The 24,244-nt window shown below is 49.5% G+C and overlaps 1 protein-coding gene across 9 annotated transcripts in view; it reads left to right on the plus strand.

The window, feature by feature from the left end:
* The window catches only part of LOC149367588 (uncharacterized), a 1,242,925-nt gene that overhangs the window by 290,288 nt on the left and 928,393 nt on the right, over positions 1–24,244 (plus strand). For all 9 annotated transcript variants that reach the window (XM_089556290.1, XM_089556305.1, XM_089556318.1 and 6 more), the window contains exon 3: positions 21,804–21,915. In XM_089556290.1, coding sequence (XP_089412416.1) covers positions 21,804–21,915 — 112 coding nt within the window. The remainder of the gene's footprint in view (positions 1–21,803; positions 21,916–24,244) is intronic.

Here is a 24,244-nt window from a genome sequence, read left to right on the forward strand (position 1 = left end):
AAAGCGCGGATAATTAATCTATCCTGGGCGGAAAGAGGCCGCTAGGAGGAATAAGGTGGAGAAAGGATGGCGGGATGGATTCAAACTAGGGTTCTTTATTTCGGCTGTCAAAGTACGGCGGGTGGGCAGACTGCGAGCAAATAAAAGCGCGGAGAATTAATCTATCCTGGGCAGAAAGAGGCCGCTAGGAGGAATGAGGTGGAGAAAGGATGGCGGGAGAGATGCAAACTAAGGTTTTTAATTTCGGCTGGGAATGTACGGCGGGTGGGCAGACTCCGAACAAGTAAAAGCGCGGATAATTAATCTATCCTGGGCGGAAAGAGGCCGCTAGGAGGAATAAGGTGGAGAAAGGATGGCGGGAGGGATGCAAACTAGGGTTCTTTATTTCGGCTGTCAAAGTACGGCGGGTGGGCAGACAGCGAACAAGTAAAAGCGCGGATAATTAATCTATCCTGGGCGGAAAGAGGCCGCTAGGAGGAATAAGGTGGAGAAAGGATGGCGGGAGGGATGCAAACTAAGGTTTTTTTTATTTTGGCTGGGAATGTACGGCGGGTGGGCAGACTCCGAACAAGTAAAAGCGCGGATAATTAATCTATCCTGGGCGGAAAGAGGCCGCTAGGAGGAATAAGGTGGAGAAAGGATGGCGGGAGGGATGCAAACTAGGGTTCTTTATTTCGGCTGTCAAAGTACGGCGGGTGGGCAGACAGCGAACAAGTAAAAGCGCGGATAATTAATCTATCCTGGGCGGAAAGAGGCCGCTAGGAGGAATAAGGTGGAGAAAGGATGGCGGGAGGGATGCAAACTAAGGTTTTTTTATTTCGGCTGGGAATGTACGGCGGGTGGGCAGACTCCGAACAAGTAAAAGCGCGGATAATTAATCTATCCTGGGCGGAAAGAGGCCGCTAGGAGGAATAAGGTGGAGAAAGGATGGCGGGAGGGATGCAAACTAAGGTTTTTTTTATTTCGGCTGGGAATGTACGGCGGGTGGGCAGACTCCGAACAAGTAAAAGCGCGGATAATTAATCTATCCTGGGCGGAAAGAGGCCGCTAGGAGGAATAAGGTGGAGAGAGTATGGCGGGAGGGATGCAAACTAGGGTTTTTTATTTCGGCTGTCAAAGTACGGCGGGTGGGCAGACAGCGAACAAGTAAAAGCGCGGATAATTAATCTATCCTGGGCGGAAAGAGGCCGCTAGGAGGAATAAGGCGGAGAGAGTATGGCGGGAGGGATGCATACTAGGGTATTTTATTTCGGCTGTCAAAGTACGGCGGGTGGGCAGACTGCGAACAATTAAAAGCGCGGATAATTAATCTATCCTGGGCGGAAAGAGGCCGCTAGGAGGAAAAAGGTGGAGAAAGTATGGCGGGAGGGATGCAAACTAGGGTTTTTTATTTCGGCTGTCAAAGTACGGCGGGTGGGCAGACTGCGAACAAGTAAAAGCGCGGAGAATCAATGCAAGCTGGGTGGAAAGAGGGCGCTAGGAGGAAAAAGGTGGAGAAAGTATGGCGGGAGGGATGCAAACTAGGGTTTTTTATTTCGGCTGTCAAAGTACGGCGGGTGGGCAGACTGCGAACAAGTAAAAGCGCGGAGAATCAATGCAACCTGGGTGGAAAGAGGGAGCTAGGAGGAAAAAGGTGGAGAAAGTATGGCGGGAGGGATGCAAACTAGGGTTTTTTATTTCGGCTGTCAAAGTACGGCGGGTGGGCAGACTGCGAACAAGTAAAAGCGCGGAGAATCAATGCGTCCTGGGTGGAAAGAGGGCACTAGCAGGAATAAGGTAGCGAAAGTATGGCGCGAGGGATGCAAACTAGGGTCTTTTATTTCGGCTGTCAAAATACGGCGGGTGGTCAGACTGCGAGCAAGTAAAAGCGCGGAGAATCAATGCATCCTGGGTGGAAAGAGGGCGCAAGGAGGAATAAGGTGGAGAAAGTATGGCGGGAGGGATGCAAACTAGGGTTTTTTATTTCGGCTGTCAAAGTACGGCGGGTGGGCAGACAGCGAACAAGTAAAAGCGCGGATAATTAATCTATCCTGGGCGAAAAGAGGCCGCTAGGAGGAATAAGGTGGAGAAAGGATGGCGGGAGGGATGCAAACTGAGGTTTTTTTTATTTTGGCTGAGAATGTACGGCGGGTGGGCAGACTCCGAACAAGTAAAAGCGCGGATAATTAATCTATCCTGGGCGGAAAGAGGCCGCTAGGAGGAATAAGGTGGAGAAAGGATGGCGGGAGGGATGCAAACTAGGGTTCTTTATTTCGGCTGTCAAAGTACGGCGGGTGGGCAGACAGCGAACAAGTAAAAGCGCGGATAATTAATCTATCCTGGGCGGAAAGAGGCCGCTAGGAGGAATAAGGTGGAGAAAGGATGGCGGGAGGGATGCAAACTAAGGTTTTTTTTTATTTCGGCTGGGAATGTACGGCGGGTGGGCAGACTCCGAACAAGTAAAAGCGCGGATAATTAATCTATCCTGGGCGGAAAGAGGCCGCTAGGAGGAATAAGGTGGAGAAAGGATGGGGGAGGGATGCAAACTAAGGTTTTTTTTATTTCGGCTGGGAATGTACGGCGGGTGGGCAGACTCCGAACAAGTAAAAGCGCGGATAATTAATCTATCCTGGGCGGAAAGAGGCCGCTAGGAGGAATAAGGTGGAGAAAGGATGGCGGAAGGAATGCAAACTAAGGTTTTTTTTATTTTGGCTGGGAATGTACGGCGGGTGGGCAGACTCCGAACAAGTAAAAGCGCGGATAATTAATCTATCCTGGGCGGAAAGAGGCCGCTAGGAGGAATAAGGTGGAGAAAGAATGGCGGGAGGGATGCAAACTAGGGTTCTTTATTTCGGCTGTCAAAGTACGGCGGGTGGGCAGACAGCGAACAAGTAAAAGCGCGGATAATTAATCTATCCTGGGCGGAAAGAGGCCGCTAGGAGGAATAAGGTGGAGAAAGGATGGCGGGAGGGATGCAAACTAAGGTTTTTTTATTTCGGCTGGGAATGTACGGCGGGTGGGCAGACTCCGAACAAGTAAAAGCGCGGATAATTAATCTATCCTGGGCGGAAAGAGGCCGCTAGGAGGAATAAGGTGGAGAAAGGATGGCGGGAGGGATGCAAACTAAGGTTTTTTTTATTTCGGCTGGGAATGTACGGCGGGTGGGCAGACTCCGAACAAGTAAAAGCGCGGATAATTAATCTATCCTGGGCGGAAAGAGGCCGCTAGGAGGAATAAGGTGGAGAAAGGATGGCGGGATGGATTCAAACTAGGGTTCTTTATTTCGGCTGTCAAAGTACGGCGGGTGGGCAGACTGCGAGCAAATAAAAGCGCGGAGAATTAATCTATCCTGGGCAGAAAGAGGCCGCTAGGAGGAATGAGGTGGAGAAAGGATGGCGGGAGAGATGCAAACTAAGGTTTTTAATTTCGGCTGGGAATGTACGGCGGGTGGGCAGACTCCGAACAAGTAAAAGCGCGGATAATTAATCTATCCTGGGCGGAAAGAGGCCGCTAGGAGGAATAAGGTGGAGAAAGGATGGCGGGAGGGATGCAAACTAGGGTTCTTTATTTCGGCTGTCAAAGTACGGCGGGTGGGCAGACAGCGAACAAGTAAAAGCGCGGATAATTAATCTATCCTGGGCGGAAAGAGGCCGCTAGGAGGAATAAGGTGGAGAAAGGATGGCGGGAGGGATGCAAACTAAGGTTTTTTTTATTTTGGCTGGGAATGTACGGCGGGTGGGCAGACTCCGAACAAGTAAAAGCGCGGATAATTAATCTATCCTGGGCGGAAAGAGGCCGCTAGGAGGAATAAGGTGGAGAAAGGATGGCGGGAGGGATGCAAACTAGGGTTCTTTATTTCGGCTGTCAAAGTACGGCGGGTGGGCAGACAGCGAACAAGTAAAAGCGCGGATAATTAATCTATCCTGGGCGGAAAGAGGCCGCTAGGAGGAATAAGGTGGAGAAAGGATGGCGGGAGGGATGCAAACTAAGGTTTTTTTATTTCGGCTGGGAATGTACGGCGGGTGGGCAGACTCCGAACAAGTAAAAGCGCGGATAATTAATCTATCCTGGGCGGAAAGAGGCCGCTAGGAGGAATAAGGTGGAGAAAGGATGGCGGGAGGGATGCAAACTAAGGTTTTTTTTATTTCGGCTGGGAATGTACGGCGGGTGGGCAGACTCCGAACAAGTAAAAGCGCGGATAATTAATCTATCCTGGGCGGAAAGAGGCCGCTAGGAGGAATAAGGTGGAGAGAGTATGGCGGGAGGGATGCAAACTAGGGTTTTTTATTTCGGCTGTCAAAGTACGGCGGGTGGGCAGACAGCGAACAAGTAAAAGCGCGGATAATTAATCTATCCTGGGCGGAAAGAGGCCGCTAGGAGGAATAAGGTGGAGAGAGTATGGCGGGAGGGATGCATACTAGGGTATTTTATTTCGGCTGTCAAAGTACGGCGGGTGGGCAGACTGCGAACAATTAAAAGCGCGGAGAATCAATGCAACCTGGGTGGAAAGAGGGCGCTAGGAGGAATAAGGTGGAGAAAGTATGGTGGGAGGGATGCAAACTAGGGTTTTTTATTTCGGCTGTCAAAGTACGGCGGGTGGGCAGACTGCGAACAAGTAAAAGCGCGGAGAATCAATGCAACCTGGGTGGAAAGAGGGCGCTAGGAGGAAGAAGGTGGAGAAAGTATGGCGGGAGGGATGCAAACTAGGGTTTTTTATTTCGGCTGTCAAAGTACGGCGGGTGGGCAGACTGCGAACAAGTAAAAGCGCGGAGAATCAAAGCAACCTGGGTGGAAAGAGGGCGCTAGGAGGAAGAAGGTGGAGAAAGTATGGCGGGAGGGATGCAAACTAGGGTTTTTTTATTTCGGCTGTCAAAGTACGGCGGGTGGGCAGACTGCGAACAAGTAAAAGAGCGGATAATCAATGCAACCTGGGTGGAAAGAGGGCGCTAGGAGGAAAAAGGTGGAGAAAGTATGGCGGGAGGGATGCAAACTAGGGTTTTTTATTTCGGCTGTCAAAGTACGGCGGGTGGGCAGACTGCGAACAAGTAAAAGCGCGGAGAATCAATGCAACCTGGGTGGAAAGAGGGCGCTAGGAGGAAAAAGGTGGAGAAAGTATGGCGGGAGGGATGCAAACTAGGGATTTTTATTTCGGCTGTCAAAGTACGGCGGGTGGGCAGACTGCGAACAAGTAAAAGCGCGGAGAATCAATGCAACCTGGGTGGAAAGAGGGCGCTAGGAGGAAAAAGGTGGAGAAAGTATGGCGGGAGGGATGCAAACTAGGGCTTTTTATTTCGGCTGTCAAAGTACGGCGGGTGGGCAGACTGCGAACAAGTAAAAGCGCGGAGAATCAATGCAACCTGGGTGGAAAGAGGGCGCTAGGAGGAAAAAGGTGGAGAAAGTATGGCGGGAGGGATGAAAACTAGGGTTTTTTATTTCGGCTGTCAAAGTACGGCGGGTGGGCAGACTGCGAACAAGTAAAAGCGCGGAGAATCAATGCAACCTGGGTGGAAAGAGGGCGCTAGGAGGAAAAAGGTGGAGAAAGTATGGCGGGAGGGATGCAAACTAGGGTTTTTTATTTCGGCTGTCAAAGTACGGCGGGTGGGCAGACTGCGAACAAGTAAAAGCGCGGAGAATCAATGCAACCTGGGTGGAAAGAGGGCGCTAGGAGGAAAAAGGTGGAGAAAGTATGGCGGGAGGGATGCAAACTCGGGCTTTTTATTTCGGCTGTCAAAGTACGGCGGGTGGGCAGACTGCGAACAAGTAAAAGCGCGGAGAATCAATGCAACCTGGGTGGAAAGAGGGCGCTAGGAGGAAAAAGGTGGAGAAAGTATGGCGGGAGGGATGCAAACTAGGGTTTTTTATTTCGGCTGTCAAAGTACGGCGGGTGGGCAGACTGCGAACAAGTAAAAGCGCGGAGAATCAATGCAACCTGGGTGGAAAGAGGGCGCTAGGAGGAAAAAGGTGGAGAAAGTATGGCGGGAGGGATGCAAACTAGGGTTTTTTATTTCGGCTGTCAAAGTACGGCGGGTGGGCAGACTGCGAACAAGTAAAAGCGCGGAGAATCAATGCAAGCTGGGTGGAAAGAGGGCGCTAGGAGGAAAAAGGTGGAGAAAGTATGGCGGGAGGGATGCAAACTAGGGTTTTTTATTTCGGCTGTCAAAGTACGGCGGGTGGGCAGACTGCGAACAAGTAAAAGCGCGGAGAATCAATGCAACCTGGGTGGAAAGAGGGAGCTAGGAGGAAAAAGGTGGAGAAAGTATGGCGGGAGGGATGCAAACTAGGGTTTTTTATTTCGGCTGTCAAAGTACGGCGGGTGGGCAGACTGCGAACAAGTAAAAGCGCGGAGAATCAATGCGTCCTGGGTGGAAAGAGGGCACTAGCAGGAATAAGGTAGCGAAAGTATGGCGCGAGGGATGCAAACTAGGGTCTTTTATTTCGGCTGTCAAAATACGGCGGGTGGTCAGACTGCGAGCAAGTAAAAGCGCGGAGAATCAATGCATCCTGGGTGGAAAGAGGGCGCAAGGAGGAATAAGGTGGAGAAAGTATGGCGGGAGGGATGCAAACTAGGGTTTTTTATTTCGGCTGTCAAAGTACGGCGGGTGGGCAGACAGCGAACAAGTAAAAGCGCGGATAATTAATCTATCCTGGGCGAAAAGAGGCCGCTAGGAGGAATAAGGTGGAGAAAGGATGGCGGGAGGGATGCAAACTAAGGTTTTTTTTATTTTGGCTGAGAATGTACGGCGGGTGGGCAGACTCCGAACAAGTAAAAGCGCGGATAATTAATCTATCCTGGGCGGAAAGAGGCCGCTAGGAGGAATAAGGTGGAGAAAGGATGGCGGGAGGGATGCAAACTAGGGTTCTTTATTTCGGCTGTCAAAGTACGGCGGGTGGGCAGACAGCGAACAAGTAAAAGCGCGGATAATTAATCTATCCTGGGCGGAAAGAGGCCGCTAGGAGGAATAAGGTGGAGAAAGGATGGCGGGAGGGATGCAAACTAAGGTTTTTTTTTATTTCGGCTGGGAATGTACGGCGGGTGGGCAGACTCCGAACAAGTAAAAGCGCGGATAATTAATCTATCCTGGGCGGAAAGAGGCCGCTAGGAGGAATAAGGTGGAGAAAGGATGGGGGAGGGATGCAAACTAAGGTTTTTTTTATTTCGGCTGGGAATGTACGGCGGGTGGGCAGACTCCGAACAAGTAAAAGCGCGGATAATTAATCTATCCTGGGCGGAAAGAGGCCGCTAGGAGGAATAAGGTGGAGAAAGGATGGCGGAAGGAATGCAAACTAAGGTTTTTTTTATTTTGGCTGGGAATGTACGGCGGGTGGGCAGACTCCGAACAAGTAAAAGCGCGGATAATTAATCTATCCTGGGCGGAAAGAGGCCGCTAGGAGGAATAAGGTGGAGAAAGAATGGCGGGAGGGATGCAAACTAGGGTTCTTTATTTCGGCTGTCAAAGTACGGCGGGTGGGCAGACAGCGAACAAGTAAAAGCGCGGATAATTAATCTATCCTGGGCGGAAAGAGGCCGCTAGGAGGAATAAGGTGGAGAAAGGATGGCGGGAGGGATGCAAACTAAGGTTTTTTTATTTCGGCTGGGAATGTACGGCGGGTGGGCAGACTCCGAACAAGTAAAAGCGCGGATAATTAATCTATCCTGGGCGGAAAGAGGCCGCTAGGAGGAATAAGGTGGACAAAGGATGGCGGGAGGGATGCAAACTAAGGTTTTTTTTATTTCGGCTGGGAATGTACGGCGGGTGGGCAGACTCCGAACAAGTAAAAGCGCGGATAATTAATCTATCCTGGGCGGAAAGAGGCCGCTAGGAGGAATAAGGTGGAGAAAGGATGGCGGGATGGATTCAAACTAGGGTTCTTTATTTCGGCTGTCAAAGTACGGCGGGTGGGCAGACTGCGAGCAAATAAAAGCGCGGAGAATTAATCTATCCTGGGCAGAAAGAGGCCGCTAGGAGGAATGAGGTGGAGAAAGGATGGCGGGAGAGATGCAAACTAAGGTTTTTAATTTCGGCTGGGAATGTACGGCGGGTGGGCAGACTCCGAACAAGTAAAAGCGCGGATAATTAATCTATCCTGGGCGGAAAGAGGCCGCTAGGAGGAATAAGGTGGAGAAAGGATGGCGGGAGGGATGCAAACTAGGGTTCTTTATTTCGGCTGTCAAAGTACGGCGGGTGGGCAGACAGCGAACAAGTAAAAGCGCGGATAATTAATCTATCCTGGGCGGAAAGAGGCCGCTAGGAGGAATAAGGTGGAGAAAGGATGGCGGGAGGGATGCAAACTAAGGTTTTTTTTATTTTGGCTGGGAATGTACGGCGGGTGGGCAGACTCCGAACAAGTAAAAGCGCGGATAATTAATCTATCCTGGGCGGAAAGAGGCCGCTAGGAGGAATAAGGTGGAGAAAGGATGGCGGGAGGGATGCAAACTAGGGTTCTTTATTTCGGCTGTCAAAGTACGGCGGGTGGGCAGACAGCGAACAAGTAAAAGCGCGGATAATTAATCTATCCTGGGCGGAAAGAGGCCGCTAGGAGGAATAAGGTGGAGAAAGGATGGCGGGAGGGATGCAAACTAAGGTTTTTTTATTTCGGCTGGGAATGTACGGCGGGTGGGCAGACTCCGAACAAGTAAAAGCGCGGATAATTAATCTATCCTGGGCGGAAAGAGGCCGCTAGGAGGAATAAGGTGGAGAAAGGATGGCGGGAGGGATGCAAACTAAGGTTTTTTTTATTTCGGCTGGGAATGTACGGCGGGTGGGCAGACTCCGAACAAGTAAAAGCGCGGATAATTAATCTATCCTGGGCGGAAAGAGGCCGCTAGGAGGAATAAGGTGGAGAGAGTATGGCGGGAGGGATGCAAACTAGGGTTTTTTATTTCGGCTGTCAAAGTACGGCGGGTGGGCAGACAGCGAACAAGTAAAAGCGCGGATAATTAATCTATCCTGGGCGGAAAGAGGCCGCTAGGAGGAATAAGGTGGAGAGAGTATGGCGGGAGGGATGCATACTAGGGTATTTTATTTCGGCTGTCAAAGTACGGCGGGTGGGCAGACTGCGAACAATTAAAAGCGCGGAGAATCAATGCAACCTGGGTGGAAAGAGGGCGCTAGGAGGAATAAGGTGGAGAAAGTATGGTGGGAGGGATGCAAACTAGGGTTTTTTATTTCGGCTGTCAAAGTACGGCGGGTGGGCAGACTGCGAACAAGTAAAAGCGCGGAGAATCAATGCAACCTGGGTGGAAAGAGGGCGCTAGGAGGAAGAAGGTGGAGAAAGTATGGCGGGAGGGATGCAAACTAGGGTTTTTTATTTCGGCTGTCAAAGTACGGCGGGTGGGCAGACTGCGAACAAGTAAAAGCGCGGAGAATCAAAGCAACCTGGGTGGAAAGAGGGCGCTAGGAGGAAGAAGGTGGAGAAAGTATGGCGGGAGGGATGCAAACTAGGGTTTTTTTATTTCGGCTGTCAAAGTACGGCGGGTGGGCAGACTGCGAACAAGTAAAAGAGCGGATAATCAATGCAACCTGGGTGGAAAGAGGGCGCTAGGAGGAAAAAGGTGGAGAAAGTATGGCGGGAGGGATGCAAACTAGGGTTTTTTATTTCGGCTGTCAAAGTACGGCGGGTGGGCAGACTGCGAACAAGTAAAAGCGCGGAGAATCAATGCAACCTGGGTGGAAAGAGGGCGCTAGGAGGAAAAAGGTGGAGAAAGTATGGCGGGAGGGATGCAAACTAGGGATTTTTATTTCGGCTGTCAAAGTACGGCGGGTGGGCAGACTGCGAACAAGTAAAAGCGCGGAGAATCAATGCAACCTGGGTGGAAAGAGAGCGCTAGGAGGAAAAAGGTGGAGAAAGTATGGCGGGAGGGATGCAAACTAGGGCTTTTTATTTCGGCTGTCAAAGTACGGCGGGTGGGCAGACTGCGAACAAGTAAAAGCGCGGAGAATCAATGCAACCTGGGTGGAAAGAGGGCGCTAGGAGGAAAAAGGTGGAGAAAGTATGGCGGGAGGGATGAAAACTAGGGTTTTTTATTTCGGCTGTCAAAGTACGGCGGGTGGGCAGACTGCGAACAAGTAAAAGCGCGGAGAATCAATGCAACCTGGGTGGAAAGAGGGCGCTAGGAGGAAAAAGGTGGAGAAAGTATGGCGGGAGGGATGCAAACTAGGGTTTTTTATTTCGGCTGTCAAAGTACGGCGGGTGGGCAGACTGCGAACAAGTAAAAGCGCGGAGAATCAATGCAACCTGGGTGGAAAGAGGGCGCTAGGAGGAAAAAGGTGGAGAAAGTATGGCGGGAGGGATGCAAACTAGGGCTTTTTATTTCGGCTGTCAAAGTACGGCGGGTGGGCAGACTGCGAACAAGTAAAAGCGCGGAGAATCAATGCAACCTGGGTGGAAAGAGGGCGCTAGGAGGAAAAAGGTGGAGAAAGTATGGCGGGAGGGATGCAAACTAGGGTTTTTTATTTCGGCTGTCAAAGTACGGCGGGTGGGCAGACTGCGAACAAGTAAAAGCGCGGAGAATCAATGCAACCTGGGTGGAAAGAGGGCGCTAGGAGGAAAAAGGTGGAGAAAGTATGGCGGGAGGGATGCAAACTAGGGTTTTTTATTTCGGCTGTCAAAGTACGGCGGGTGGGCAGACTGCGAACAAGTAAAAGCGCGGAGAATCAATGCAAGCTGGGTGGAAAGAGGGCGCTAGGAGGAAAAAGGTGGAGAAAGTATGGCGGGAGGGATGCAAACTAGGGTTTTTTATTTCGGCTGTCAAAGTACGGCGGGTGGGCAGACTGCGAACAAGTAAAAGCGCGGAGAATCAATGCAACCTGGGTGGAAAGAGGGAGCTAGGAGGAAAAAGGTGGAGAAAGTATGGCGGGAGGGATGCAAACTAGGGTTTTTTATTTCGGCTGTCAAAGTACGGCGGGTGGGCAGACTGCGAACAAGTAAAAGCGCGGAGAATCAATGCGTCCTGGGTGGAAAGAGGGCACTAGCAGGAATAAGGTAGCGAAAGTATGGCGCGAGGGATGCAAACTAGGGTCTTTTATTTCGGCTGTCAAAATACGGCGGGTGGTCAGACTGCGAGCAAGTAAAAGCGCGGAGAATCAATGCATCCTGGGTGGAAAGAGGGCGCAAGGAGGAATAAGGTGGAGAAAGTATGGCGGGAGGGATGCAAACTAGGGTTTTTTATTTCGGCTGTCAAAGTACGGCGGGTGGGCAGACAGCGAACAAGTAAAAGCGCGGATAATTAATCTATCCTGGGCGAAAAGAGGCCGCTAGGAGGAATAAGGTGGAGAAAGGATGGCGGGAGGGATGCAAACTAAGGTTTTTTTTATTTTGGCTGAGAATGTACGGCGGGTGGGCAGACTCCGAACAAGTAAAAGCGCGGATAATTAATCTATCCTGGGCGGAAAGAGGCCGCTAGGAGGAATAAGGTGGAGAAAGGATGGCGGGAGGGATGCAAACTAGGGTTCTTTATTTCGGCTGTCAAAGTACGGCGGGTGGGCAGACAGCGAACAAGTAAAAGCGCGGATAATTAATCTATCCTGGGCGGAAAGAGGCCGCTAGGAGGAATAAGGTGGAGAAAGGATGGCGGGAGGGATGCAAACTAAGGTTTTTTTTTATTTCGGCTGGGAATGTACGGCGGGTGGGCAGACTCCGAACAAGTAAAAGCGCGGATAATTAATCTATCCTGGGCGGAAAGAGGCCGCTAGGAGGAATAAGGTGGAGAAAGGATGGGGGAGGGATGCAAACTAAGGTTTTTTTTATTTCGGCTGGGAATGTACGGCGGGTGGGCAGACTCCGAACAAGTAAAAGCGCGGATAATTAATCTATCCTGGGCGGAAAGAGGCCGCTAGGAGGAATAAGGTGGAGAAAGGATGGCGGGAGGGATGCAAACTAAGGTTTTTTTTATTTTGGCTGGGAATGTACGGCGGGTGGGCAGACTCCGAACAAGTAAAAGCGCGGATAATTAATCTATCCTGGGCGGAAAGAGGCCGCTAGGAGGAATAAGGTGGAGAAAGGATGGCGGGAGGGATGCAAACTAGGGTTCTTTATTTCGGCTGTCAAAGTACGGCGGGTGGGCAGACAGCGAACAAGTAAAAGCGCGGATAATTAATCTATCCTGGGCGGAAAGAGGCCGCTAGGAGGAATAAGGTGGAGAAAGGATGGCGGGAGGGATGCAAACTAAGGTTTTTTTATTTCGGCTGGGAATGTACGGCGGGTGGGCAGACTCCGAACAAGTAAAAGCGCGGATAATTAATCTATCCTGGGCGGAAAGAGGCCGCTAGGAGGAATAAGGTGGAGAAAGGATGGCGGGAGGGATGCAAACTAAGGTTTTTTTTATTTCGGCTGGGAATGTACGGCGGGTGGGCAGACTCCGAACAAGTAAAAGCGCGGATAATTAATCTATCCTGGGCGGAAAGAGGCCGCTAGGAGGAATAAGGTGGAGAAAGGATGGCGGGATGGATTCAAACTAGGGTTCTTTATTTCGGCTGTCAAAGTACGGCGGGTGGGCAGACTGCGAGCAAATAAAAGCGCGGAGAATTAATCTATCCTGGGCAGAAAGAGGCCGCTAGGAGGAATGAGGTGGAGAAAGGATGGCGGGAGAGATGCAAACTAAGGTTTTTAATTTCGGCTGGGAATGTACGGCGGGTGGGCAGACTCCGAACAAGTAAAAGCGCGGATAATTAATCGATCCTGGGCGGAAAGAGGCCGCTAGAAGGAATAAGGTGGAGAAAGTATGGCGGGAGGGTTGCAAATTAAGGTTTTTTATTTCGGCTGTCGAAGTACGGCGGGTGGGCAGACGGCGAACAAGTAAAAGCGCGGAGAATCAACGTATTCTGGTCGGAACGAGGGCCCTAGGGGGAATAAGGTGGAGAAAGTATGGCGGGAGGGATGCAACCTAAGGTTTTTTATTTCGGCTGTCAAAGGACGGCGGGTGGGCAGACGGCGAACAAGTAAAAGCACGAAGAATTTATGTATTCTGGTCGGAACGAGGGCCCTAGGGGTAATAAGGTGGAGAAAGTATGGCCGGAGGGATTCAAACTAAGGTTTTTTATTTCGGCTGTCAAAGTACGACGGGTGGGCAGACTGCGAACAAGTAAAAGCGCAAAGAATTAATTTATCCTGGGCGGAAAGAGGGCGCTAGGAGGAATAAGGTGGAGAAAGGATGTCGGGAGGAATGCAAACTAAGGTTTTTGATTTTGGGCTGGGAATGTACGGCGGGTGGGCAGACTCCGAACAAGTAAAAGCGCGGAGAATTAATCTATCCTGGGCGGAAAGGGGGCGCCAGGAGCAAAAAGGCGGAGGAAGTGTGGCGGGTGGGACGCAAATTAACTTTTTTGCATTTAGGCCGTGAACTTGCCGCGAGGGGGGGAGGGGGATTGCGATCAAGCAAACGAGCAGAGCGTACCCCGGGTGGAAAGAGGGCACTAGGAAGAAAAAGGCGGAGGAAGTATGGCTGGTGGGACGCAAATTAACTTTTTTGCATTTAGGCCGTGAACTTGCTGCGAGGGGGGAGGGGGATTGCGATCAAGCAAACGAGCAGAGCGTACCCCGGGTGGAAAGAGGGCACTAGGAAGAAAAAGGCGGAGGAAGTATGGCGGGTGGGACGCAAATTAACTTTTTTGCATTTAGGCCGTGAACTTGCTGCGAGGGGGGGGGGGGGGGGGGATTGCGATCAAGCAAACGAGCAGAGCGTACCCCGGGTGGAAAGAGGGCACTAGGAAGAAAAAAGGCGGAGGAAGTATGGCGGGTGGGACGCAAATTAACTTTTTTGCATTTAGGCCGTGAACTTGCTGCGAGGGGGTGAGGGGGAGATTGCGATCAAGCAAACGAGCAGAGCGTACCCCGGGTGGAAAGAGGGCACTAGGAAGAAGAAGGCGGAGGAAGTATGGCGGGTGGGACGGAAATTAACTTTTTTGCATTTAGGCCGTGAACTTGCTGCGAGGGGGGGAGGGGGAGATTGCGATCAAGCAAACGAGCAGAGCATACCCCCGGTGGAAAGAGGGCACTAGGAAGAAAAAGGCGGAGGAAGTATGGCGGGTGGGACGCAAACTAACGTTTTTGAATTTCGGCGGTGAAAGCACGGCGGTTGGACAGATTGCGAACAAGCAAAAGAGCAGAGCATTAATGAATGGCGGGGTGGGACGGAGTAACCAATAGCACACTCAGAAACCTAGACCCGACGTCGGTGACGGCAGTGACAGACTTGATGAATTCCTAATAGAGAAGGCGAGATCCCGCAATTATGGAAGCACGCCAGGGTCCCATTGCTAAACCAGGCAAAAAAGTGTGTATAAAAAGCCTCCACCCCATATTTATTTATTTTTTATTTCACATACTGTCAATCCCATTGGGATTTTTACAGGATGGGCATATAGTAAGAAGGTACAAAGCGAATACAAATGGAATGGCATACATTAAAAACACTGTTATTTTCAAGTAATTACATGAGCATGGAAAAAAAAACACAGATAACAGAAAATAAAACACATAACGAGAGAATATTTTTCACAGAAAAGGGTGCAATTTTATACATTGTAAGTAATATGTTCATAAAGATGCTGTTACATGCAGTGATACGAGTGGTCTGTTGTACTTGAATAATTATGATTTAATTATCTATTTAATTATCGCTCAACTGTTCTTCTACCAAAGTTACAAATTTCTGCAAAGATGTATTAGTAGTAATAGAGGGGTTCAAACTATTCCATTCTTTTATGGCAAGCGGGAAAAATGAATATCTGAAACAGTCGGTTCGGAATGCGTACTCTTTAAGGGTTAATGGGTGCTTATGCCGGGATGGTCTGGATTCATCTACAGATATATATAACGAAGTATCTATGTTTAATGTGTTATGAACTAATTGGAACAATAATTTTAGTCGTGCTAGTCTGGCGCGTTTCTGTAAAGTAAGAATACATGCTTGATTTAGTAGTTGGGATGGTGAATCACTGCTCCTGTATTTGTTAAAGATAAATCTAATTGCCTTTCTCTGCACTCCTTCTAGTTTGTTAATGAGTTGTTGTGTGTAGGGAAACCAAATCGTATTTCCATATTCGAGAACTGATCGTATAAATGTGTTATATGCTAACAGTTTGGTCTCCGGTGGCGCTTCTCGAAGCCGTCTTCTAAGGAAGAACAATCGTTTTAAAGCAGATGATACTATGCTGTTAATATGTGATTCCCACCTTAGATCATGTGAAATGATTAATCCAAGGTATTTGTGTTCGTGAACTCGAGTGAGCGGTATGTTATTGATGCTGTACACATATTCGGACCTTTGTTTTTTACGGGTTACAGATAAGAAGGCTGTTTTTTTAATGTTCAGTTCCATTTGCCATTTGTGACACCATATTACCACTTCTTGAAGGGCGCTGTTTAAATCATCGTGGTCATTTATAGAGTTAATTTCGTTGTAAAGGATGCAGTCATCGGCAAAAAGTTTAATTTTAACATGTATGTTAGAGGGCAGATCATTAACGTCGTACGTGGGAAAGGTCATAGAGCACGTTATCCTCAACAGGCTACAAAGCTACGCGGCTGACCGCAACCTTGTCCCACACAAGAAGGTAGGATTCACGATCCAACGGATCCACGCAATACGTCATGCTCTGTCTAGGGACGTCCTAGACGGCGCATGCAGAAAAGGCACGAAGGCAATCTTGCCATCTTAGGTTTAGATCTAAAGAAGGCCTTCAACGACGTCTCGCAGGAAGCGATTCTCACAAACCTCTTGCACATCAACCCAGGGGAGAGAATGTTCAATTAAGTTCGCTCTTTCGTCTCGGAGAGAACAGCCAAGCTATCGCTCGGAGGTATCACCCCTGATCCCATCCCCCTATAAAGAATTGGCACGCCACAAGGGTCGGTGCTCTCGCCCTTCCTATTCAACCTTTCCCTAATAACGCTAACCCCAAACTGGGCGACATCGACGGTCTACAACACACCTTATACACGGAGGACATCACCATGTTAATGTGGATGGGGAGTGATGAACAAATAGAGAAGGCTGTTAGAGGCCGTGAGCGCAATCGAGTCTCTTCCCTCGGTAAAGGGGCTAAAAGGCTCGCGTCGCAAATCGGAATTGCTGGTGCTCCGAGAAAGACCAAGACACAGCCTCAGAGGCCAGGCACCCCCGCCTCCACAACACATAACTGAAGGAGGACATCCTCTTAAGGAAGTACCTACCATAAGAATTCTCGAGATTCTCATTCAGAGGAACCACAGGAATAACGATACATTAGGCAAACTGACCGCCACGGTCAATCAAACCACCCAGCTCATGCGACGAGCAGCCATTAATAGACGAGGCATGAGAGAACGCCCTCTGCCCACTGATCCAGGCATTCGTCCTCAGTAGATCCATTTACACTCAACCGCACCTGCGCCTCTATCAAGCAGAGATGATCAAGATAGAATGCCTCATCTGTCAAGCTTACAAGACAGCGCTCAGTCTTCCGCACAACACGCCTACCGACAGATTGATACACAACACACTGCGCGAGCTGAGCGAGGCACACCTCACCTCCCTATGCGCACGTCTCCCACGATCCAAGGCAAGTAGGGCCATCCAGCACCGTGCAAAGATCAACGCCGAACTCTTAACCGAAGACACGGTACAACTTCTCCCGGAAGTGCACAGGATGCTAACTGTCAAACCCCTACCTAAAAACGTGCACCATGCGCAACCCAAAGGAAGGCTCAAGGCGAGAGCGCACGCCTTACACACAAAATACAAAGACTACCCCGCAGCCGCTTATGTGGACGCGGCGGAATATCTGACACCACACAAAGCGTACGCGATAGGTGCTGTGACTGGAACCGGTTCTTCCCTAACAATCGCTACTATATACACCACCTCCTCTGAGATGGCGGAAGAATCGGCGATTTTATTAGCCATAGCCAACACCTCAGGTTACATTATGATCAGCGATTCAAATTTTAAGACTTACATCTCATCATTTTAAAACTTTCATCAAACGATGTCCTAGATGAGCAGGCAGATGAGCTTTTGGCGGCGTTTCCTAGCCATTCACGTTCTCTCAACTTACTCTTGAGCTTTCGCAAGGCGGGTATGTCCAGTTTATAGACAAAGTTATATTTTAATCAACATGACCATGTTTGCTGGGCGTTGCAGCCGATATCGAAGAAAGCTCTACTGCCCTTTAACTCATCCCGTTCAAAGCTTGTCAAACGGGCCTTGGCGCCTTCATTTAGGTCTTCGCTTTTGAAATCATGCCATCGCATAGTACATGCCAGTTTTCATCTGCAAGCTGATGGACTCTAAAATGCGGACTTTCCGAGCTTACTGTAAAGCCCTGTGGCTCATTCCCTGCTCAAAAAGCTCCACAAGACTGCAAAAAAGGCACCTTTTCCACATGTCTTCTGTTGTTCCATGGCCCATTAACCATGCTTTCAAGTAACCTCCTCCGATGCAGTTAGCCGTCAGTCCCTTCCACACGGCCTTAACCTTTTCGACTCTATAAAGTTTCATGTAACTAAAAGTTCTGTGACAGAGTCGGATGATCTGTATTTTGGTAGTATGTATCTTGCTGGAAATCTCAGGGCCTTCTTCATTTCATCTGCTTGTTTTCGTCTGTGCGATGCCCATACAACGGTTCCGTACTCTAGCTTGGAGCCCAAACTTGGATCATGTGAGTGTGACATTCGCGGGCGCAAGTGTAGGCTTACGTTTCAAAAGCCAGAGAGTTCTGGCTGGGTGGATGCACAAATATGAAGCGCATTTTGCAGTTTAAATGCACTCGTAAGGTGAGCCTGAATATTTGAAATTGCTGACGCGTCTAATTCGTAGTAAAGAGCCAGAATACTTTAAGTTTTCCTAGTAATCTCTGCAAGGATCATTTTAGCACAATTTATTTTTATTTTGCATCTGAAACACCATTCATGAACAGTCTTTAAATCCGCATTCAACAATACTTCAGCTCGTATTCCAAGTTTGTGTGATAACTGAAACTTATTTTCGGCCTTACTGATTGGTCGAAACGCCGGAAACGGATGTCATTTAGGTTCCGACTACGAGCGGCGGCAGGACGTCACGGCGTTGTGGGTCAAGCGGCGCTAATGCTCTTTGAAGAGGAATGGAACGCGGCAGATAAAAATTCAGGCACATTTTTGTTGTGCATCAGATGGCACAGTAAACAAGTGATCAAAAGCTTCTTAATTCATCCAGTGGGCTCTAGTAAATAAAAACAGACTTCAGATACTCTTTTCTGCAGCGTAAATGCCCTAGCTGTACATAAAAGAATAAAGTAATGTGTGCAAATACGCTTGGGTTTGCAGTCACGCATGGCGGCCACTGCAGCCGCAGATATACAATAGTAGATAAGATAGCCAGCTTGTTCGCGCAACACAGCGTCTTACATTAATCTCCCGGGGAAAAGAGGATAGAAAAATTTCTGCCATGCACTCAATTACTGCACAATGGCCGCTCGCTGCCGTGCTGAACCATAAAAATTCCATGGCATACTCCAGCACTTGGCCAACCCTGAGCAACTATATCGCCGTCCGCATAGCACATTCCGGAGAGTGGAGGCAGTGCTCCTTCGCCGAGCCCAGACTGGCCAGCTTCTATCAGCATCGAAGTTGCACCTCATGAACCCGCGCTCATACCCGACTCCTCAGTGCCCGACGTGCCCTGCCAGATGCACGGCCGAACATCTCCTGTGGAGCTGCCCTACCTTTGACGCAGTACGGGAGAGAGCACTCAAGTCCCTGGGCGGGCTTCGACCTGGAACCCTGCAGGAATGGGTCGATCCCCCATCGCACATCAGGCCATCAGACGCACTCCGGCTCTGGCGAACTTTTCTTTCCTACTTCAAGGAAGATGAAGGGCCAGGCCATTACTTCGCGGAGCCGACCTCGGGACAACACTACCTCGAGGAAGAAGCGGACACCGGTCCCCCACCCGCATTCCGACCTTCACCCCCACCCCCACCCCAACCTCCATGACGCACCTTAGTTCTGCCGCAAGGTATCGGCCTACTAAATGCACATATAACGACGTATAAAAACGAAGATTCCGTGGCTTGCCCTATGAAACATCGTGAACATAAGCTGCTGTTGTTATCGGACCATTGTGCAGACGATAATTTACGTTTTTCATTCCTCTTATGCAGGAACTGCAACACCCGCGAGGTGCCGCTGTTAGACTTTTCATTTTTCTGCAGTAAATAAATAAAAGAGGTGCGGTGAGAAAAAGAAAATTGCTGCTGTGTTTCTTTTATGTTTGCGTTTGGAGACTTCGCGGACCAAGGTTTCAGAGGTTCGCCAGGAGGTGAAGCGCACGCACGGCCATCTGCACCTGAAAACTAACTTCCTGGCTAAGTCGCGAGCTTATTGCAGAGCCACAGTACCGTGGCTATCGATAACCGGAATCACCTCTGACATGTCAAACGCGTCGGTTAGAGGCGCGTCGCTGACGTCTCGCCGTGCATGCACAGGACAAGCTGGGTCACGCTGCCAGACAGTGCACACGATCTTGATCTTTTTTTTGTCATCTTGTGACGCAACCACACTGATTGCCAGTTATCGCTGCGGCAGCCCTGTTACATCCCCTCTCATGTTTTCTACTTAAGCGTCTTTCCACCAGAATAAAATTTCAGTTGTGAGTCAGCGCTCGTGTATGTGTCGTTTTTTCGCGCTTCTTTGCGCTGTTTCTTCCTTTTAAATGCATTACCAACTAGCCCGGAACTTTCCTCTTCTGAACGACCTTGATGTCGAACGGTTCAATAGCTAGTAGAGTTCTAGAATGATGAACGCACGTTTGTGCATTTTGCGGGACATTGTGCTTTATGTTACAATTCATTCAGCGTATTCAACTGCAGACGCAATGATAACTCCGTTAATAGTGGCGCCATATGGTTTTGATGAAGTGAAAAATTTCTGCAAGGAAACGGTGCTCCTTAGCACATAGTCCAATGAAATATAAAAAAGAAAGGCAAGAATCATTCAGTCATTTTTTTTTTATATCCAAGAGAAAACGAAATGAAAGTACCGTACCCAATCTGCAGCCAGTTGACGTCCCCAAAAACGCAAAAACGCCGACGAGTTCGCAAAGAAGCGAGAGGCTCCGCTTCAGAGAACGCCCCTATGTTAGCTGCTATCTCATCTTTGAGCAATCTGCTAGTGAACGTACTCTATGTGTGGGACACCACCGCCCGGTTCCTTCAGCATTTCGCTTTAATTCCAGCAGCTTTAATTCCTCCTCCGACGTTTAGACTAATCAGGAGTAGCCATTGTCACCGATTATGATGGTTTCGACTGTGACAAACTGAATACTGGTTCTAAGCTTCTCGACTGGAAGCTATTCAATAATTCAGACAATGATCTGCAAGTAGACAACGCTTTGGTTCATAGGGTTTAACGTCCCAAAGCGACTCAGGCTCTGAGAGACTTCGTAGTGTAGGACTCCGGAAATTTCGACCACCTGGGGTTCTTTAACGTGAACTGACATCGCACAGTACACTGAGCTCTAGAATTCCGCCTCCATCGAAATTCGACCGCAGCGGCCGGGATCGAACCCGCGTCTTTCGGGTCAGCAGCCGAGCACCACAACCACGGAGCTACCGCGGCGGCCGCAATTTTGGTGGCAACTCTTTAAGCAATGTCGTTAACAAAACCAAAGCAACGGCTAAACGAGCAAGCTTATATAACTTACAAGAGTGTACCCAGTAATTATCCCTGGGTAACTCCATAAGTTAAAGGAAAATTTCTCAGATCTTGCTCCCCCTACTTCAATGTAGTGCATTCTCCCCGCAGAATAAGACTGTATTCACGTAAGTATGTTCTTATTATCGCCAAGGTAAGGCGGTTTCGTGAGCAACTCAGAATGTTCAACCTGGTCAAACACTTTCTACAAGTGGAAGCATAAGGCGTTAATCCGGCTTCTTTTGTCAATAGCATAAGCAAAGTCATTGTGTCACCGGTGACAGGCATTGTGTAAAGCCTTGCTGATTTGAAGCTAGAGTACCAAAATTCTCGAAGTGTGAGGTATGCTTTTTGATAACATGTGCACTAGGATTTGGCAGCACGGGCAAGTTATTGAAATTGCCGTATAATTTCCAACATTGCTAACCTTCAATTCTATATGCATGGACGACTCATGCACGTAAGCAGTCGGCCCGCAAACTGCGTTGTCCTATTGCAGCGTGAAAGATACTGAAAGATACTTCGTAGTTAGTTCTGCACGGCGCTTTAAAATTCGTTTGGTATGCCATTTTATCAGCTGATTTTTTGGTGTCTAAATTCAGTGAAAGGAAAGATTTACCCTTGTTCGCATAGAATAACACCTTCCAAACCCAAAGGCCCTTCGACATTGTTCGTTCAAGTTAACAGTATGTGCATGCGGTTGGTAGTACGAGCGGAAAATTGTATTACAGTTGTGAGCAATTGCACGATTATCAGTAATTGCACGCTTTATCTATAACATGTACAATGATTTCTTTCGACGGAGCAATACGATGCCAAAATTACTGCGGTTTTGGCGTCGAATCCACATTTTTTCGATGAGCGAGCTAATCATATTTTGAAGTTACTGCATTTTGGTTTGTCTTTGATGGCAGTTAAGTGTTTCTTATTAGTAAAACAACCCTAAATCTTCCTAACGTTACTCGTTTTAGAGCGCAACTCAAACAGGTCATTAAGAGCCGTCTGATGCGTTTTCCGAAAGGGAGGTGCCGATAACATCGCAGAATCAAAGTACAGAAGAACTTGACGGGTACTACAATCCACTTCAAAGAGTGAATAGAAGGGCATTGTCATTACTCATGGATATAGCCATTTTAACTCTGCTTCTGTTCTGTCTATGACTGCTGTTCCAGGCCGGTTTCTTGTGTCCGAAGAGGTGTCCGCAGCACTTCACGACGGCCAGCCCATTGTTGCACTTGAAACGAGCATACTAACCCATGGAATGCCTTACCCGCAGAACATAAGGTAAGATGCAATGGCAACTTTCTCTTTGTCAGGATATGGTGGCCGGCTTGATGTTTGATTGGCGCCGAAGTTATAATTAATCGGGCCAACCTGCCCACCACTGCACTCTCAGTAAGTTAGGAGGGGGTGGAGCGACAAACTTCTCCACCCCGCGTGCGGAAGATGAGGTTAGACTGCTGACCGGCGATAGGGGCCACGCCTGATTAGCCGTTGACCGGAGGCATGAGGCGTAGGCAAGTTTCTTTAGAAAGCCCTTTACTCGAGCAGACAACCGCAACCAAAAGGGTACAAAACAAACCCAGCAAAACAGCGGCAATACAGAGACGCGACACGAATTACAAGCACAAAATCAGAAGCACACAAACAACTATTAACAATAAGAAGGAAAACAACAGGGCGAGAACTATACAACAAAGTTACACGATTAAAGCAATATACAAAAGAATAGGACGAGAACAGCGACAGAACAAAGAAAAGAGCTAAGCGAGTGGTGAGAATCGGTGACTTAGCTGCGTAGTGGCAAGGTCCGGTCGCAGGGAGCGTCGGGCTGCGGAAGCGCGCGGTGCTGATGGGGAGGGGGGGTGCAGATACGGGCGAACTTGGGCCCCGGGTTACGCGTCTTCCACGCGTCTTTCGGGGCCGCCGTCGCCGCGCTCTACGCGTCAGACACCGCCTAGGCTCGCTTGCCGAGCACTTCCCTGGCTGACCCCACACACGTCGGCACGCACCGAAATCTCTAAACCAACTAACTCGGTCTTGATTTTCCCGCCACCGTGTTCACGTGACAAACCACAAAAAAAAACAAATAAAAGCAAACGAATCCTCTCGGCCCCGTGCACCAACGATTTACAGATGTTGAGAAGGGGGGAGAAGAAACATGAAGAAACTGAAGGGGATGCGAAGGAAAGGTATGGTCCTAACGAGGAGCGATGTTAACTTCCCAAGGTTGGGACGGGTGCTAGGGCATTCACCGGCCGCTTCCCGTCCCCCCCTCGCGAAAGCACTCGCTTCCCGGCGATAATCCTGAGGAGGGGGTAGTCTTGACCCCCCAGCGTCGCGAGGGGTCAACGCCCACGCGGGGGGAGGCAAAGTCATCGCCGCTGCGTCGCGACATGCCCGCATACTACCGGCGCCATGGCCAGCCGTGGCCACTTTGGTCGGAGAAGAAAAAAGAAAGATAAGGCATGCGCGCACTTTGTGACACAACCCCCACGAAAAGAATGTTATTTTAATAACATTTAAAATCAAATACACAAATGTCGTGCATGCACAAATGCGTCTTGCCGAGCAAGCAAACGAAGATGAATTAACGCGCACTTCACTGTCAGGAGCGCGCACCAGTTCTTCGTCGCACCACGTTTCCCACGATGGCTCGTACAGTCGCGCACTGCACACTTCACATTGTCGCGTCTCAGTCACTGCAGACTGTTCTAAACTGCACATTCAACCGAAACAGTTCACATTTTATCGAAACAGTTCGACACTCACATGCTAAGCAGCACACAAACATCTTGTGCTGCACAGAATTTCCACAACATAGGAAAACAAGCCCTCAAACATGAAGAAACAAAAAGGAATGTCTACCTAGAATGGGAGAAGCGTTCATAGCTCATAACCGTCTAGGTTCCGGCAAAGATAACCAGTGCCGGTCTCGTCTCTTTCTTTACTCCGGCATTGAGAGGGACTTCTCCGTACCTCTTGGTGTAGAACTTCCCGGATAGGAATTTTCCGTTTCCTACCTTGACATTAAGGCAGCTGGCACGAAAAATCGCTCGGGCTTCGTACAAACTTTTCGCTGCAGCGTGAAAACGGTTCTCGCCGTTTGAGCACTTCCCGAGTCTGGTACGAGTCATGCAAATCAGGTGCCCTTTTGTTTTCAGGCTGCTAAGAAGCACCGCAGGTGTTTCTTCCTCCCTTTTCTGATGCGCAGCTCTGGAAGACGGGCACTGCATCACAGGGCTTACTTGCTCGCTCGCGTTTGTCGAGCTGCACATATCCCCAGTGCGGTAACCTGGCTTTTCCGGGAAACGGTCTCCATGGCGGGTACTCAATGACTCTGCGTCATTTGCCGGTTGTGCGCCTGTCTGTGCGGTGACGGCAGTCTCGCAGCAACCGGCTAGCCCTACCCCCACGTAGGACTCTACACCTATCTGTACCGCTGGCTCCTCGCAAAATGGTTCTTCCGAAAAAGCGACCGAGTCTGTATCGGTTGCTTGAAGCGGTTCAAGCCGCGCGGGAACTGTGGCATCATGATGATGCGCTGATTCCCCTACGGGGCACAACGGTGCTCCGTTCTCCCGGTACGGCTCTACAGCCGACGCCTCCGAGC

The sequence above is a fragment of the Amblyomma mixtum genome, chromosome 1 (assembly GCF_055824585.1).
Source record: "Amblyomma mixtum isolate Tamu chromosome 1, ASM5582458v1, whole genome shotgun sequence".
Taxonomy (NCBI): Eukaryota; Metazoa; Arthropoda; class Arachnida; order Ixodida; family Ixodidae; genus Amblyomma; species Amblyomma mixtum.